Here is a 15,163-nt window from a genome sequence, read left to right on the forward strand (position 1 = left end):
ACACACACACACACACACACACACACACACACACCATGTGTGACATGTGTGACATATGTGATCATAAGATGCCCCATCTTTCCATGACCATAACACAGCATGAAATCAGTCATAAAGTGATGAAACATGAAATCCATTCCTTCTTTTTTTCAGCACATTCTCACTGACAGGATATCCTACCCTGATGAAACCTTCATGGACATGGAATTTAAGATATCAGTCATGTATGACATCGCAAAGGTACTGTTTAGAAGTTACTTTTTTTAAAAGTAAAATCTCGCTTTCACTTGATGGATTAATATATTGCTCACCTTTCATAGCTGCAGCCTGGTAGATGTGTTCCTGTGTGTGTGTTTTTGGTGTCGTGAATGTTTGCATGTCAGCAAATKATCTCATGAATCACTGAATCGTTTTTATTTTATTTTGAAAAAGTCTTCATTAGWCATGCATCTACAAATGATAAACTTCTGATTCAAGACAGCTTCCAAAGCTAAGCAATGACAATAACTCAGTCAGTTTTACAGATATTGAGCTAAAATTTGGTGTGGTAGTTGTTGGGAGTCATCAACAACACATTCTCTGGGCACTATTAGATAATGCAAAAATATTTTTGTATAAAGGTACCTTTTGGTAGAACTTTTAAACTTTTTGGATGCAGTATTAACAAGTTCAAGATGGCTGCCAAGGCTAATTGACTTTAGCAAACACAAAAAGGCTCCAGTTCAGTCATTTCTACAGCTATTTGTCATGGTAGTGACTGAGAGTCATTCCCAACACAGTTTTAGTTTTAACAGATTAAACAAAATCTTTGTTCAAAACTTTGGCACAAAAGGAGATGGGTGTAATGCATTTCTTAAGGAATGTTAGGGTCATTAATTCCTTTTTGCAAGATAATATATCTTTGAATTTCTTCAGTACTTTTATTAGAATTTTTGCATTTTCACAATAAAAATGAGACACTTTAGATATAAYAGTGATAAGGTAAAGTGCAACTTTTACAGTACTTTCCTCTGTGTATTGTCAACAGGGCATGTCGTACCTCCACTCCAGTAATATTCAGGTCCACGGTCGCCTCAAGTCCACCAACTGTGTTCTCGACAACCGCATGGTGGTCAAGATCACTGACTTCGGTTGCCACACCATTCTGAGGCCAGGCAGAGGTGGGACTGGGCCTGGTCATCATTGAGGTTCATTATAGATCTGAGATGGTCAGACACTCAGCTTTTCTTCTCCTCTCAGATGTGTGGACGGCCCCGGAGCATCTTCGTAAAGAAGGCGTGTCCCAGAAAGGGGACGTTTACAGCTACGGCATCATCGCTCATGAGATTGTTTTGAGGCAAACAGCGTTTTACACACAATACTGCTCTAATACTACAGGTAGGCCGGCGTTAYAAAGTTACTAACAACTAAAGGTAAAAACCCAATTGGTCCTGTTGGTGAGAAATKTTTATTTTTATTTCATTAAAGTGTTTTATTGAAACACAGTCCAGTAACTCCTTTTTAAGCTGACTGTTCTGAAATCTCTCAGAGAAAATGTACCGAGTGCAGTTTCCACGAGACAACACCTTCTTCAGACCTGATCTGAACTTTGAAAGTGCATCAGATAGAGAGATTGAGGTACCCCCSCCCCCCCCCACACACACACACACACATCATTACTCACTGACTTCATGTTGTGTAGTTATTTATGTTAAATAATACCTTTTTTATCTTGTGCACAAAGCTGTACATTCTGATAAAGAACTGCTGGGATGAAGACCCCGAACGAAGGCCGGATTTCAAGCGAATTGAGTTATCGCTTGGAAAGATTTTCAGGTGCTTCGACACATTCTTTCRTTACTATGTTAAATGATTAAAAAGCACAGTACATGCCTGACTATAGAATACACAAGAACTGCACTGCTCTCTGGGACCACAATTGATTTAGTGAATATTTTTGTTATCTCTTTGGTCACACTCAGTTCATCCAATTTAAATCATTCAGATCCCACTCCTTCCCTGTGACTGCAGGTGTGCCCCAGGGCTCGGTCCTGGGGCCCCTTCTTTTCATCATCTTCTCCCTCATGGCAATATCTTCCATAAATTTAACATCCACTTTCATTGTTTTGCCGATGACACCCGGCTCTTCTTATCCACTGCACCCAATTCTTCACTCCCACCTTCCTCCCTCACTTCCTGTTTAGCTGAAATAAAATCTTGGTTCACATCTAACTTCCTTAAATTAAACAGTGATTAAACAGAGTTTCTATTTATAATTGGCACTAAATCCACCTTATCTAAAGTTAACAGTTTCTCCCTCACCATTCACAGCTCCTTGGTTTCTCCCTCCCCTCAGGTCAAGAGTCCAGATGTTGTTCTTGACAGCACTCTCTCTTTTCACTCTCACATCAATAATATTATCCGGTCTGCATATTTCCACCTTGAGAACATCAGTAGACTCCGTCCACCCCTTTCCCCTTCACTCTGCTTTCTTCCTGGCCCATAGTCTGCTCAACATGCCTCTTGTCCGCCTCAGCACTATGGGAACCAGCGCCTTCTCTCACTCTGCTCCNATATATGAGTTTGTATGTAATGTATGAATATAATATACAAGTTTCACTTTTTAAATGGAATTACTGAAATAAATCTACTTTTTCATGATATTCTAATTTTATGACCAGCACCTGTATCTTCCATAAATTTAACATCCACTTTCATTGTTTTGCTGATGACACCCAGCTCTTCTTATCCACTGCACCCAATTCTTCACTCCCGCCTTCCTCCCTCACTTCCTGTTTAGCTGAAATAAAATCTTGGTTCACATCTAACTTCCTTAAATTAAACAGTGATTAAACGGAGTTTCTATTCATAATTGGCACTAAATCTACCTTATCTAAAGTTAACAGTTTCTCCCTCACCATTCCTACTTGGTTTCTCCCTCCCCTCAGGTCAAGAGTCCAGATGTCATTCTTGACAACACTCTCTCTTTTCACTCTCACATCAATAATATTATCCGGTCTGCATATTTCCACCTTCAGAACATCAGTAGACTCCGTCCACCCCTTTCCCCGCACTCTGCTTTCTTCCTGGTCCATAGTCTGGTCATTTCTCCAATCGATTACTGTAACTCTCTCCTCTTTGGTCTGCCTCAAAAATCACTCAGTAAACTTCAAATGGTTCAAAATTCAGCTGCCCGCATCATCACCAAAATGACCTCATTTTACCACATCACCTCAGTTTTACAACAACTTCACTGGCTTCCAGTCTTCTTCAGAATTCAATTTAAAATCCTGTTACACATACAAGGCCATCCACAACCTCGCCTCTCCTTATCTGTCTGATCTCTTACACATCACCACCCACTCACACTGCCTCCGTTCTTCCTCTTCCATCCACCTCAACGTGCCTCTTGTCCGCCTCAGCACTATGGGAACCAGCGCCTTCTCTCACTCTGCTCCCCAACTCTGGAACACTCTTCCTTCTGACATCCGTAACAGCGACTCTCTTCTTACTTTCAAAACACAACTCAAAACTCTTCTGTTCAAGTYAGCCTTCTCACTTYAATTTTTGAAGTTATTTTCATTTTGATTTTACTGTTTTTATAGCCATTTCATTGTTAATATTATGTTTTTAATGTTGTGAAATGTCCTTGGGTGTCTTGAAAGTCGCTAACAAATAAAATACGTTATTATTCTTATTATTATTGTAATGAAAGATTATTTTTAATTTTATCTACTTTTTGAAATCTTTGGCTCCTTACAGTAACTTGCACAATCAGGCTACTGAGACCTACATGGACAACCTGATCCGTCGTCTGCAGATGTAYTCCAGAACTCTGGAGCGTCTGGTGGAGGAGAGGACGGCTCTGTACAAAGCTGAGAGGGACAGAGCAGATCGTCTCAACTTCATGCTGTTGCCTGGGTATGYTTATCTCCTGACAGCAACATWTTGTACTTATAWATGATTTAGAAGGAATAATTTAGCAGCTTATTCGCAGTGCATCTCATGACAAAATRTWTTTTGGCATTTCCTCAGGCCTGTGGTGCGTTCTCTGAAGGAGACAGGCAGAGTGGAGCCCGAGCTGTTCGAGGAGGTGACCATCTATTTCAGCGACATTGTGGGCTTCACCACCCTCTGTCACTACAGCACCCCCATGGAGGTGGTAGACATGCTGAACGAGATCTACAAGAACTTTGACAGCATTCTGGACCATCACGATGTGTATAAGGTAGTTTAGCATCATCTAAGGAGTGATGTCTGAGAAGCAGAGCAGCWACGGGCAGAAGGATTCAGCTCTCTTTCTGGTTGCAGTAGTTCAGATATTTGTWAGAGGTGTTCTGTGTAAAAGTTTTGAACAATAAATRTCTTGGCGGTTGTAGATAGCTTTATGAACAACATTTGGAGATACAGAGTTTAAAGCTGACTGGCTTGACCAGATAAAGGCTAATCTGAGCGAGGCCAAAAACAAAAGGAATTCCATCCATSTTAGGACGTTATGTGGTCGGGCTGCAGAGACAACAGGTCCAGAAGGGAAACCYTCATTTTAGCAATACCTTCCAGTTTCTCCTAGGTCAGAGACGTCAAACTTGTCTTCACCACATGGGCATTATTGTTGCCCMCAAAGGACCAGTTGTAATTAACTTATACGATTTGTGTTTAACTTTGAGAAAATACGCAAATGTAAAGCGCTTTATTAATTCCAAGGACTCCAAAGTGCCACACATTTCAGTTATTAACACATTCATACACACATTCACCCATTTATACACACTAATGGAGGTAAGCTACATTGTAGCCACAGCCGCCCTGGGGAAGACAGACAGAGGTAAGGCTGCCATCCACCGGCGCCACCAGATCCCTTTGACTACCTCCCACCAGGAATTGTTTCGCCCGAGGACCCAATGACTGAGATGAACAGGGCAGAGGTTTTGAACAGGCAACCCACCTGTTACAGGACGAACACCTAGTTCCTGTCCCCACTATCACCCCTAGAAGTGCAGAAACAACTATAAGAAAAKGAGGCATCCCACTCATTTTCTTCGTCACCACCACCAACAATCCTTATAAGAGCGAAAGAAGCTCTGAAGCATCAATCAACACACTGCTTCATCCTTCATGTCCTGACAGAGTCCAACAAGTTCTGTTTTGTGCAGAGAAACTGGATTGCTTTTAAAATGTCACTGCAGTTCATGCAGATGCCATTTTATAAACCTTTATACCACCATCCACTTCTTAGTACATGGATATTTGCAAGGGATCTGTGATTATTAAAAAAATAAAGCAGAAGCAGCTAGCTTTAGCATTTCCTGCAGGAGTATCATACTACTGTATATCTGCTAGAATAACTGTTTAACTCAAGGTTGATAGTCCTGGTTTACATAAAGACATTTGCATAAACCATTGTGATTGTTTTGTTTGTTTTAAGTCAGCAGTAATTCACTTCATTCTTGGCCCTACTCAGACTAGCCATTAGCTCATTTATCTGGTTAAAACTAATCGGTCTCTCTAAACTGAGATTCTTCAAAAAGTTATCTACTATATATTATGTAAGATAATCGTCCATTATTTTCCTAAAGAATGCCACTTTAAAGGATTTGTGTTATATTTTAATCTAAACTTTTTTGGACACCAAGTTCAGAATTAGACTTACGTAAATTTCATTTTAATGTTTGCTGAATATCTGTTTCTCATTTCACCTCAGGTTGAAACAATAGGTGATGCCTACATGGTTGTGTCAGGTTTACCCAAACGAAACGGTAATAGGCACGCAGTGGACATCGCCCACATGGCCCTGGACATCCTGTCCTTTGTGGGGACCTTTGAACTGCAGCACCTGCCAGGGATTCCTCTGTGGATACGTATCGGGGTGCATTCAGGTACAAAATACTCCTGATTGAAAAACTTTTAAAAATGTAAGTTTACAATGATGACAACAAGGGATGAATGAAGACAGAAGTTTCTAATTTTAAACAATAATTGTTGAATCCCAATGATCATTAAGATTTCATCCAGTTGTGTTTGTGTTCAGGTCCGTGTGCAGCCGGGGTGGTTGGAAACAAGATGCCTCGATACTGTCTCTTTGGAGATACAGTCAACACGGCATCACGCATGGAGTCCACAGGCCTGCGTAAGAGAGACACCATCTAAAACTGTCAACAAAATGAAAAAAAAAAAAAAAAAACACCTCCTCAGAATAAACAACTATTTGTGTCTTTGTCTTCCAGCTCTGAGGATCCATGTGAGCCAGCCAACCATCAACATCCTGCAGAGGACAGATTGCAAGTTTGAGTTTAGCAGAAGGGGAGAGACGTACCTGAAGGTGGCTTTGATGTATTTATGTTACTGCTCATCCAGTCGAGAGTTAAACGTCACAGGCAAACTTTATGATTTTATGTCATTCACAGGGAAAAGGGAAAGAGATGACGTACTGGTTAACAGGAGTAACGGGGGCAAAATACAACCTGCCTTCACCTCCGACAGCGTGAGTAACGTCTCATATTTACCCCTAATGTGTTGATTAGATTTCTGAGGGCTTTTCATATGAAAATATTTTAACCCTCACGGTCCAACTGTTGTTACTCTGATCAACTTGTCCCTTTCAATGAGCTGTTGTGTTCAAGCTGTTGTTCTGTCTCTAATGGGGAAAAGATAGGTTCTTAAACTAAAGACCAATCTCAAGTTTACCTTGAAAAAAATATGATTTTAATTAACTTCACAAAATTTTCACTCCAGACTGGATTTGCTGTTTTAGTGCTTTTTGGGATGGCACAACAATGCTGTTAGTATGAGCTAAATAATGTTGGTGACATTTTTAAACATTTTATTTCACACTTGGTGCCCCATACTTTCAAAGCTAGGAAAGCATATATTTCATCCATGCAAGTATGAATGTTGTGCACATTAGAATCCATGTGAAGCTGTGATAGGCTCAAACTGTGATAAAAATGTGCATATTTGTGCCTTGACACAATGTTGTCACATCAGGCTTTTTCCAGTTAAGGCTCCTCATGAAGGCGAAGCCACAACTATCAAAGCCATGGAAAAAGTGATTCATGCTTTTATTACCTCTTGCTTGGCCTACTACTGTAACACTCTGTATGTTAGTTTAGATAAATCATCTCCAGAACACAGCAGCTCGTCTTTTAATAAGTGCTAAAAACAGGAACAAATGCAGTAGGTCGGGTCCTAGCTTCACCTTGCTGGTTTTCTGTTTGAGTCAGGACAAATTTAACATTTTACAGCTTGTTTTTAAATTTTAAATGGTCTTTCCATGCCTGATTTATGTTGTCCTTAAACCTACACACCCAGCCGTTTCTCTAAGATGTTTCAAGATCTAAACTTAGTCATAAAAGTATTTTGAAAGAGATAAAACTTTAAAATCTCTGCGTAAAACCCATTTTTACTGTATATTTTTGGTGTCTGTAAAATTTTTTTATGTCTTTTTTAAAATTTTTGTTTTGTTTGACTGAATTGTTGGTCAATTTCAGTTGTTTGATATGGAGGATTTAAAGTGACAATTAAAAATAATAGCAGAAATATATAAATGTTCCAATAAATAAATTCACATAAATGCACCAAAAGGAGAACTTTCCCTCACGGTATTAAATTTTAATTGACAGTCATATTTTTTTTCCTGCTTCGTTCCAACAAATTATATATTTTAGCACATAATTTAAATTTTACTGTTTTTAAAGATATACAAGAAAAAGACTTACCTGTGCSTTTGTTTTAAACTAAACTTTAAACGTTTGACTAAATTGAGGTAGCGCCGGCATGCACAATTGATCTGCACATTGATCCTGCTCCTTCCTGTATATTGATAACAATATATACTGGATATATATATTAAAAAAGTCAAATTTAAATTATATGCTAAAATACTGTATATCATTTGTTGGAGCTAAGCTGGAAAAGTAAATATGAAGGTCAATTAAATTAGAAAACGAGTTAAAAATCTCAGTTTTTAAATTAATTGTTGCTTTTTAACTGTATTTATTTATTTATTTATTTATTTATTTATTTATTTATTTATTGTACCATTAATATATTTCTGCCATTTTTTGTCAGTTTCAGTCCTCCACAATCTATAATGTGTTAAAGAAATAAAACTGACTGATGTGYTCTTGTAATGATGTGTCCACAGGGAAAACTTCCAGCGGCTCCAGCAGGATCTGGCAGAAATGATTGTTTCCAGTCTGGAGAAACGTGAAGGCGGGAAAGAGGGCTTCATAAAGAGGAAGACCCTGTCCACCAAAGTCCGATGGCGAGACACTGATGGCRGCCTACGGAGGGAAAGTGCACCAGAGTACTTCCACCTGGCTGTCACCGAGAACCCCAGCACCTACTTGTGATGCCAGCACAGAAGACACAGAGCTGAGGCTGATCTTTGTCTCGGCTCTGCTGGCTGGGGGTTCTTCTGGGTTGGCTCTGTTCAGAAACAGGCTGGCAGAAAGTGGAGCAGCAGAGCTGATCTGATAAAGTTATGAGCATCCTTTCCCTSAGGTTACAGTTTCTGCACACACCTATCCAAAACCGACACCTAAARTTTACACCTTTTGAAAAATTCACGCAGTTGAATAAATTTTCAAATYTTAGAAACAAAGTTGAAGTGGAAGGACGGTCCAACTTTAGCACCTCCATCTGTCAGCCTGCAACCAGATGGTTTTATTGTTTGAACGTTTGTAGAGGAGGATGTCATTTTATTCACATTAAATATGACTGGAAGAAGGCTTTATTAGCTGATAAGGCAGCAGCGTCACACTGAGTTTAGTGTGGTCTTCCAGTGTAAAACTTTTTATAAGCTCTGTCACAATTTRTAGTTTGCGCTTGTCATCAAAATTAAACCTAGCACAAAAAGAAAGACAATAAGTGTTTGGTAGATATTTATTTGTTGCAACAAGGCTTCTTGGTAATAAATCTTAYTCCATTGGACATTTAGAAACATGCATCTGTGGGATGAGCAKTAGAGCTGTGGGTTGTACACATGAAAACTGCAGAATCCTCTCTGTCAAACAGCTTATTTTGTTGTTTTATTGTCACTTGTTTTGAGCTTCTGGTACATTCAGGTGCTACCAGTCATGTGCCCGCTGTAAGATTTATTACCAAGAAGCATTGTTACAACAAATATTCTACCAAGCACTAATTTCCTTACTTTTTGTGCTAAATTTATTAAATTTATTTGATGTGAGAATATCAGAAAATAGAGCTGTTGCTTTTTTTCTGCTATAAAATCCATGCTTTACTTCGAACAGACCTGCTTTTATATCATTCAGGAAACTAATTGACTGAAAAGTTYAGAAAATAATATTTACCATGTAAATAACCTTTAGCTGCTGCAAGACTGTGGAATTCACTCATCTCCATATTTATTACCCCACAGAACACAGTCAGGGTAATAAAAAAGACACCCAAGGTTTGATTTAAATATTTTTAGAATCAAATCATTTTTCTTATGTCCTGATTTGTAAAACAGTAGAATTAAGAGGGTGGTCTTTATTTTCCCATGACTACGCGGTAATAACACAATATCAATGTATCAAACCTACATCATTTCAACAACTCTCTATCAGAAACAGTGAAGACCTATTCTATGTTTAGTTCTATTGTTCAGCTTTAAATTGAACAATTATATTTAATAAATCAGCATGGATTTTTATGATATACAAAAATGCTACTTTGTTTTTAGAACATGTGAAATATTTTTGTGATTGATTTTTGTTTTATTAAATAATGTTTGAAACAAGAATTAAAGTGTTTTTTCTTTTATCTTTAACAAGAATTTGTCATAAAAAAAACAAACTTTTTATGTACAAGCCACAGTGTGATAATTATAGTTTGTTGCATTAAAGCAGTACAGTTGTAGAAAACAATTCTCATTTGGTGAAAACCATAAAAACATGGCAGATAAGATGAAAACTCAGCATACTGTACGTTGTGTTATACAATGCTAAGTTACCTGTTATAGAAAATAATRATTCCCAGAACAATATTTGTATTAGAATAAAGATGAGAGGCCGTTGTGTGACTGATATTATAAACACAGAGTTTTGGTTGTGACTAACACTGTGCCTTCCAGCTCTGTGGCAGGAAGTGGCACTCTGTGGTCCGCTGCAGCACTGCACGCTGGACCCCTGCAGATGGTAAAGCCGTCCTCCCACTGTGGCTCGGTTTGGCCCCCCGGGTGCAACTGGTGACATGGTGAAGGGGCCTCTGCTCYGTGCTGGCAAGTCAAGTTTATGTCTGAGTGTCGCGAAGGAAATTTGTTTGGTGGTTCTGTTTTCTGAAGAAAGTCTTGTTCTGGTCCCGGGTCTTCTGCAACACAAAGAAACCWGCTTTCAGTGTTCAGATATATCAAATTTATAACAAATAAAATTAAATAAAATTWTACAAATAGTCTGCAGCCACAGCACTTTACACTAAAATAAACAGATTTATTTATGGCCACAAAGGATTGTTTACACTAACGCTGAGCTAATTCATAGTGGAAAAGATGTCCCCATCCACAGTCCAACACTCTACACTTTATGAGACATTTTAAAGACAATAACTGTTATAATGTTATTTTTTTGTTAAAGAAAATCTCATCAACCCCAAAATTTAATCTGCTTTTTTTTTTTACTTACAGACAGTTTAAAAAGAAAAAAGTGCATTCAAAGCAATGATAACAATAATAATAATTATTACTGTTATTATTATGAGTTTTTGTAATGTATTTTCTGTAAATGCTTGTTTCTGTTTCCTTCCTTAACAGTGATCCCAAGGCATTTTAGGGGAGAGGTTACTTTAGGGTTAATACCCTAGGGATATTCTTTATTTGTTTATTTCTTTTTAGTTGTGTAGACAGTTGCCAGAACAGCACTATGTCCAAATATCAATTTTCCTTAAAAGACATTAAAATAAACTGTATTGTAACATAGTTTGTTACATGTTTTGTTTATTGTATTGTATTGTATTAAGCTGTAATCTACAACATATTTTTATTGTATTACGTGATATTGTATCATGTTCTAGTAGTTTAATGTCCCATGCTGTGCTAGAATATATCACACTGTATCAAATCATACAACATTACACTGTACTATTAAATAGGATTTTTTCATATTGTGTCATATTATATTGCACTCTATAATGTCATTTCATAATGTATATAATATTGTATTATACTACACNACACACACACACACACACACACACACACACACACACACACACACACACACACACACACTAATATAGTGCTGTCTTAATGTGTCATACAATATTGTACTGTGTATCTTATTGTACTTAACTGTGTCATATTTAAATACACACACACACACACACACTAATATAGTGCTGTCTTAATGTGTCATACAATATTGTACTGTGTATCTTATTGTACTTAACTGTGTCATATTTAAATATACTTTAACTTGTTGCTACAGTATTGGCCGTGTTTTTAGTATTTTCTAGTGTTGATGTATTTACACATGAAAGTTTCATGTCAGATTTAGGTTTTTGAAGCTGTACAAAGCAGCAGCTGCTGCTCCTCAYATCAGACACGTTTTATTTTAATGCTTTCATTTCAACTTCAACTAAATTCATGGATGCAAGACAACAGGTTTTTATCTTACAATAAAGAAGGAAGGGTTACTTTACATGTGTGAGACAACAGGCTCATGTTAAACCCAGAATAGACTGTAGGAGAGCAGCACCTTCCCAGGGGACGTCTAAGAAGAGAACAGAAACTGTGGAGTTTCTGCTGTGAAGAACGACACACTTCAACACCTGCTGGCTSTGTTTCCTCCACTCGACTCTCAGATCTCATCATCAGTTTGAGTAAAGCTTACCTCCTATAGATAAATGTTWAAATATAATCTATTTTTCTTGTTAAAAATACCATCTAACTCAACTCACTGAGAACTGCATCACTTCTTAAATCAAATCAATGATCAAAAATATGTTCATATTTTGGGGAATCAAATCCAAGCTTTTAAACATCATAGCTTGTTTTTTATTTCAACAAATGACTAATAAAGTATAGGAATTCTGTTAATAGGTTTTACATAAACCTAAAAATAAACAAAAATCTGGATAAATCATTAAGAGCTGCTCTTACCGTGGTTGCTGCCGGCTCTGGTTTGTCTTCTGAATATGACAAACCAAAGAATCAGAACTAAAATGGACCCCAGAGTGACCAGAACCACACAGATCCACAGAGTCTGACTCAGCATCAGCACGGCGGGTTGGTGCCGGTCCGCAAGCATCAGGACCGGCTCTGCAAGGAGCAAACATCAGGTTTCTAACAGATCTGACGGAAGGAAACAGACAGAAAACAGGTCAATAAAACTCACCTGTCGGTGGCTGAGGTTTAGGTTTTACAGGCCAGGGGCCACAGGTGTTCAGGAGGTTGTCCCAGTGCTGACCCTCAGGACATCTCTTCTTGGCCATGACTGGAGCTCTGTGAGTGAAGAGGTCGGGTGTTAGTGATGCCCTCCTGTGAACTTATATTTACATCACACACATTAAAAAGAAGAAAACAGAGGGGGCATTTGATGGGAGGATTAGTGAAATAAACGCAGTCGGTCCAACAGACGTTTCAGTTCCTCCATTTGATAGGAAACAGTGACTCACTACATGTGTCCCCCAGGGGCAGACACACAACATGTCCTATCTACAGCACTGTGAGGAAGTATTACCAGATATCTTCCATTTCAGATCTTTTAAACAAAAGTTAATATCAGATAATCTGAGTAAAACATAGTTTTAAAATGATTTTATTTACTAAGTGCGAAAAGCTTTTTAAGCAAATTACCCCTACATGAAAAGGTAATTTCGCCCCTGAAGCTGATTGGTTTTACCCATGATGAGTCATTCATGTGACTGTGCATGAATGCTGGTTGGATCATGGTCCTGCTGCACAACTCAGATGTTTTGAAGTTCATGGACTGATAGACAAACGTCCTTCTCTAAAAGAGAGCACACTTCCCATGTTCTTAATAGTCAGCCCAAACGTGAGAAACAGACACAAGGTCGACTGTGCACTTGTATTTCTCTTATTTCTGTGCTTGTCACATCTGATTGAACTGACAACTAGCAGTAGTTAGTGGCAACAGCAGTTAGCAGTAGCAGCAAGTTGAAAAACTTTTAAATATACTGGCACTTCAAACCCAGTATTGTTTATCAAAACCTCCATAGGTTTAACACAACAAAATATTATTTTTTCCATCATCCATCCATCCATCCATCCATCCATCCATCCATCCATCCATCTGCAGCTTGACCAGAGAAGCCCAGACTTTTTATCTTTTACCAACTGAATTATTTTTTTTACATGCATCCTAATTAATTTACAATGAATGGATTAATTTAAGAATGAAGTTCTGTTGCTATCAACATCAAAACTCAAACATCATCACATCATTCCTCACACTGAACATGATCCGCTCWTACTTTTTTCCTCTTATTGTCCTGGTTTCTTTTCATTAATGACACCTGGTCATTTCTGCATACCTGATCCGTTTTGTTCCTGTGGGATCCTGCTGTCAAATCCAACTTGATGCAACACTTGTGTATTGTCAGTTCAACAACAGCAGCCCCAGACAATCACACTACCTCCACCATGTTGGACTGTTTTTTGTAATATTGTTATTTTTATGCAACAAAAACCACAAAATCCAAAAAATATTCCACAAGTTCTACAGATTATTTTTGCAAAATCCCTCATCAAGATGTTTTTATTTAATTAAAAAAAATTTTTTTTGCATATGTGAAACCATTTTTTGTGTTTTTGCTCTGTTGTGGTTTTGACCTTGAGTCTCAACATCAAAACCATTTTTTCCTTGTCTCCCTTTGTGTGTTTGTGTTGAATCCTGAACATTGACCAGGGCCTATATTTATCAAACTTCTTAGAGTTACTCTTAAAAATACTGTTATGGACTTAAGTGTAAAAAAAAATTCTTAGCTAAAAGCTGAGTCTAAAAGTCAGTTATCAATCATCTTTTCGACATTTAAGTCWAAAATTCCACTCTAGGAGGTTTGATAAAAAGGGGCCCTGCTGAACTGCTTTTGATGCTGTTCTGGGGCCTCCTGGATGAGTGGATGCCTCTTCGCATCACTTTGGTCTGCTGGCTGCTCCTGGGATGGTTCACCACTGTACTGTGTTTTCTGTATTTGTGGATAATAAATCTTCAAGTGCTTTTTTTGATTCTGCAAGTCTGGTAGTAATCAGGTCTGAGCGTGTCTGTACAGGTAACAGGCACACGTGTTTCATGAGGATTTATCAGTGAAGAYGGATTGAATAGTTTTGTGGAGCATGTTRCAAACTGGCAGAAAAAGCAAAGTAAAAGATGATCAGGAAAAATAAACATGTAATGCAAAAGAAACATGCTGTGTACTAACTTCAGTGCAACACCCTCTGCTGGTTTCCTGAGGGCATGCATGTCTAAACAGATTTAATTTGTGCTGCACTGAGTCTAGTAATTCTGATACCTGTACTGATATTATATAACTGTGTGGACATTTTTGTGTAACCACCCCCCACACACAAAGACATTAGCATTGATTGAGATTGTAATTTTATAATTAGTGCCTCTCCAGAGTATACAGAGCATATTTTAATGTGCAGATTTGCATTGATTGAGTACATTTCACTCTATAYATTTTGTATAGAATATTTTGAGAACTCTATATGAAATGAATTGTGTGCAAAGCATAAATGCAAAAAGAAATATTGTTGACAAACCATGGATGACTAAAGGGTTGAGAATTCACAAGATATTTTCTTCTTCTGCTACCTTTCATTAAATTTACGATTAATATTTTTATTATATCATAATTTTATGAATAAAAAAAATCCATCCATTATCTATACCCATTTCTTCCTTTCAGGGTCGCGTGTATGGAGGACCAAACCTATCATTATTGGAAATAAATGTATAAATATATAACTGGCGTATTAAAATAAATTATAGGCTCCATAGTATGGAGGACCAAACCTATCATTATTGGAAATAAATGTATAAATATATAACTGGCGTATTAAAATAAATTATAGGGTCAAAAAGAAGTTTGACAAATATATTATTGTGCCATTAAATCAATTACATCAATTATTTAGCCTATTGGCCGAGGTCTAGTTTAAATAGACCTCGGCCAATAGGCGAGAAGCTGGGGCGGTGACGCTTTTCTTAAGACCGCCTCCTCT

The 15,163-nt window shown here is 37.8% G+C and overlaps 1 protein-coding gene across 1 annotated transcript in view; it reads left to right on the forward strand.

Moving 5' to 3' along the window:
* Positions 1–9,716, forward strand: part of gucy2ca (guanylate cyclase 2Ca) — a gene marked incomplete in the record, with an annotated part of 30,682 nt that extends 20,966 nt beyond the window's left edge. The window contains 12 exon segments of the mRNA XM_014012907.1: positions 154–240; positions 1,028–1,160; positions 1,240–1,377; positions 1,529–1,617; positions 1,724–1,815; positions 3,742–3,900; positions 4,015–4,207; positions 5,681–5,855; positions 6,008–6,106; positions 6,204–6,298; positions 6,384–6,460; positions 8,123–9,716. Coding sequence (XP_013868361.1) covers positions 154–240; positions 1,028–1,160; positions 1,240–1,377; positions 1,529–1,617; positions 1,724–1,815; positions 3,742–3,900; positions 4,015–4,207; positions 5,681–5,855; positions 6,008–6,106; positions 6,204–6,298; positions 6,384–6,460; positions 8,123–8,330 — 1,545 coding nt within the window.
* Between the last annotated feature and the right edge of the window lie 5,447 nt (positions 9,717–15,163).

Source organism: Austrofundulus limnaeus, unplaced genomic scaffold (genome assembly GCF_001266775.1).
Source record: "Austrofundulus limnaeus strain Quisiro unplaced genomic scaffold, Austrofundulus_limnaeus-1.0 Scaffold96, whole genome shotgun sequence".
Lineage (NCBI taxonomy): Eukaryota > Metazoa > Chordata > Actinopteri > Cyprinodontiformes > Rivulidae > Austrofundulus > Austrofundulus limnaeus.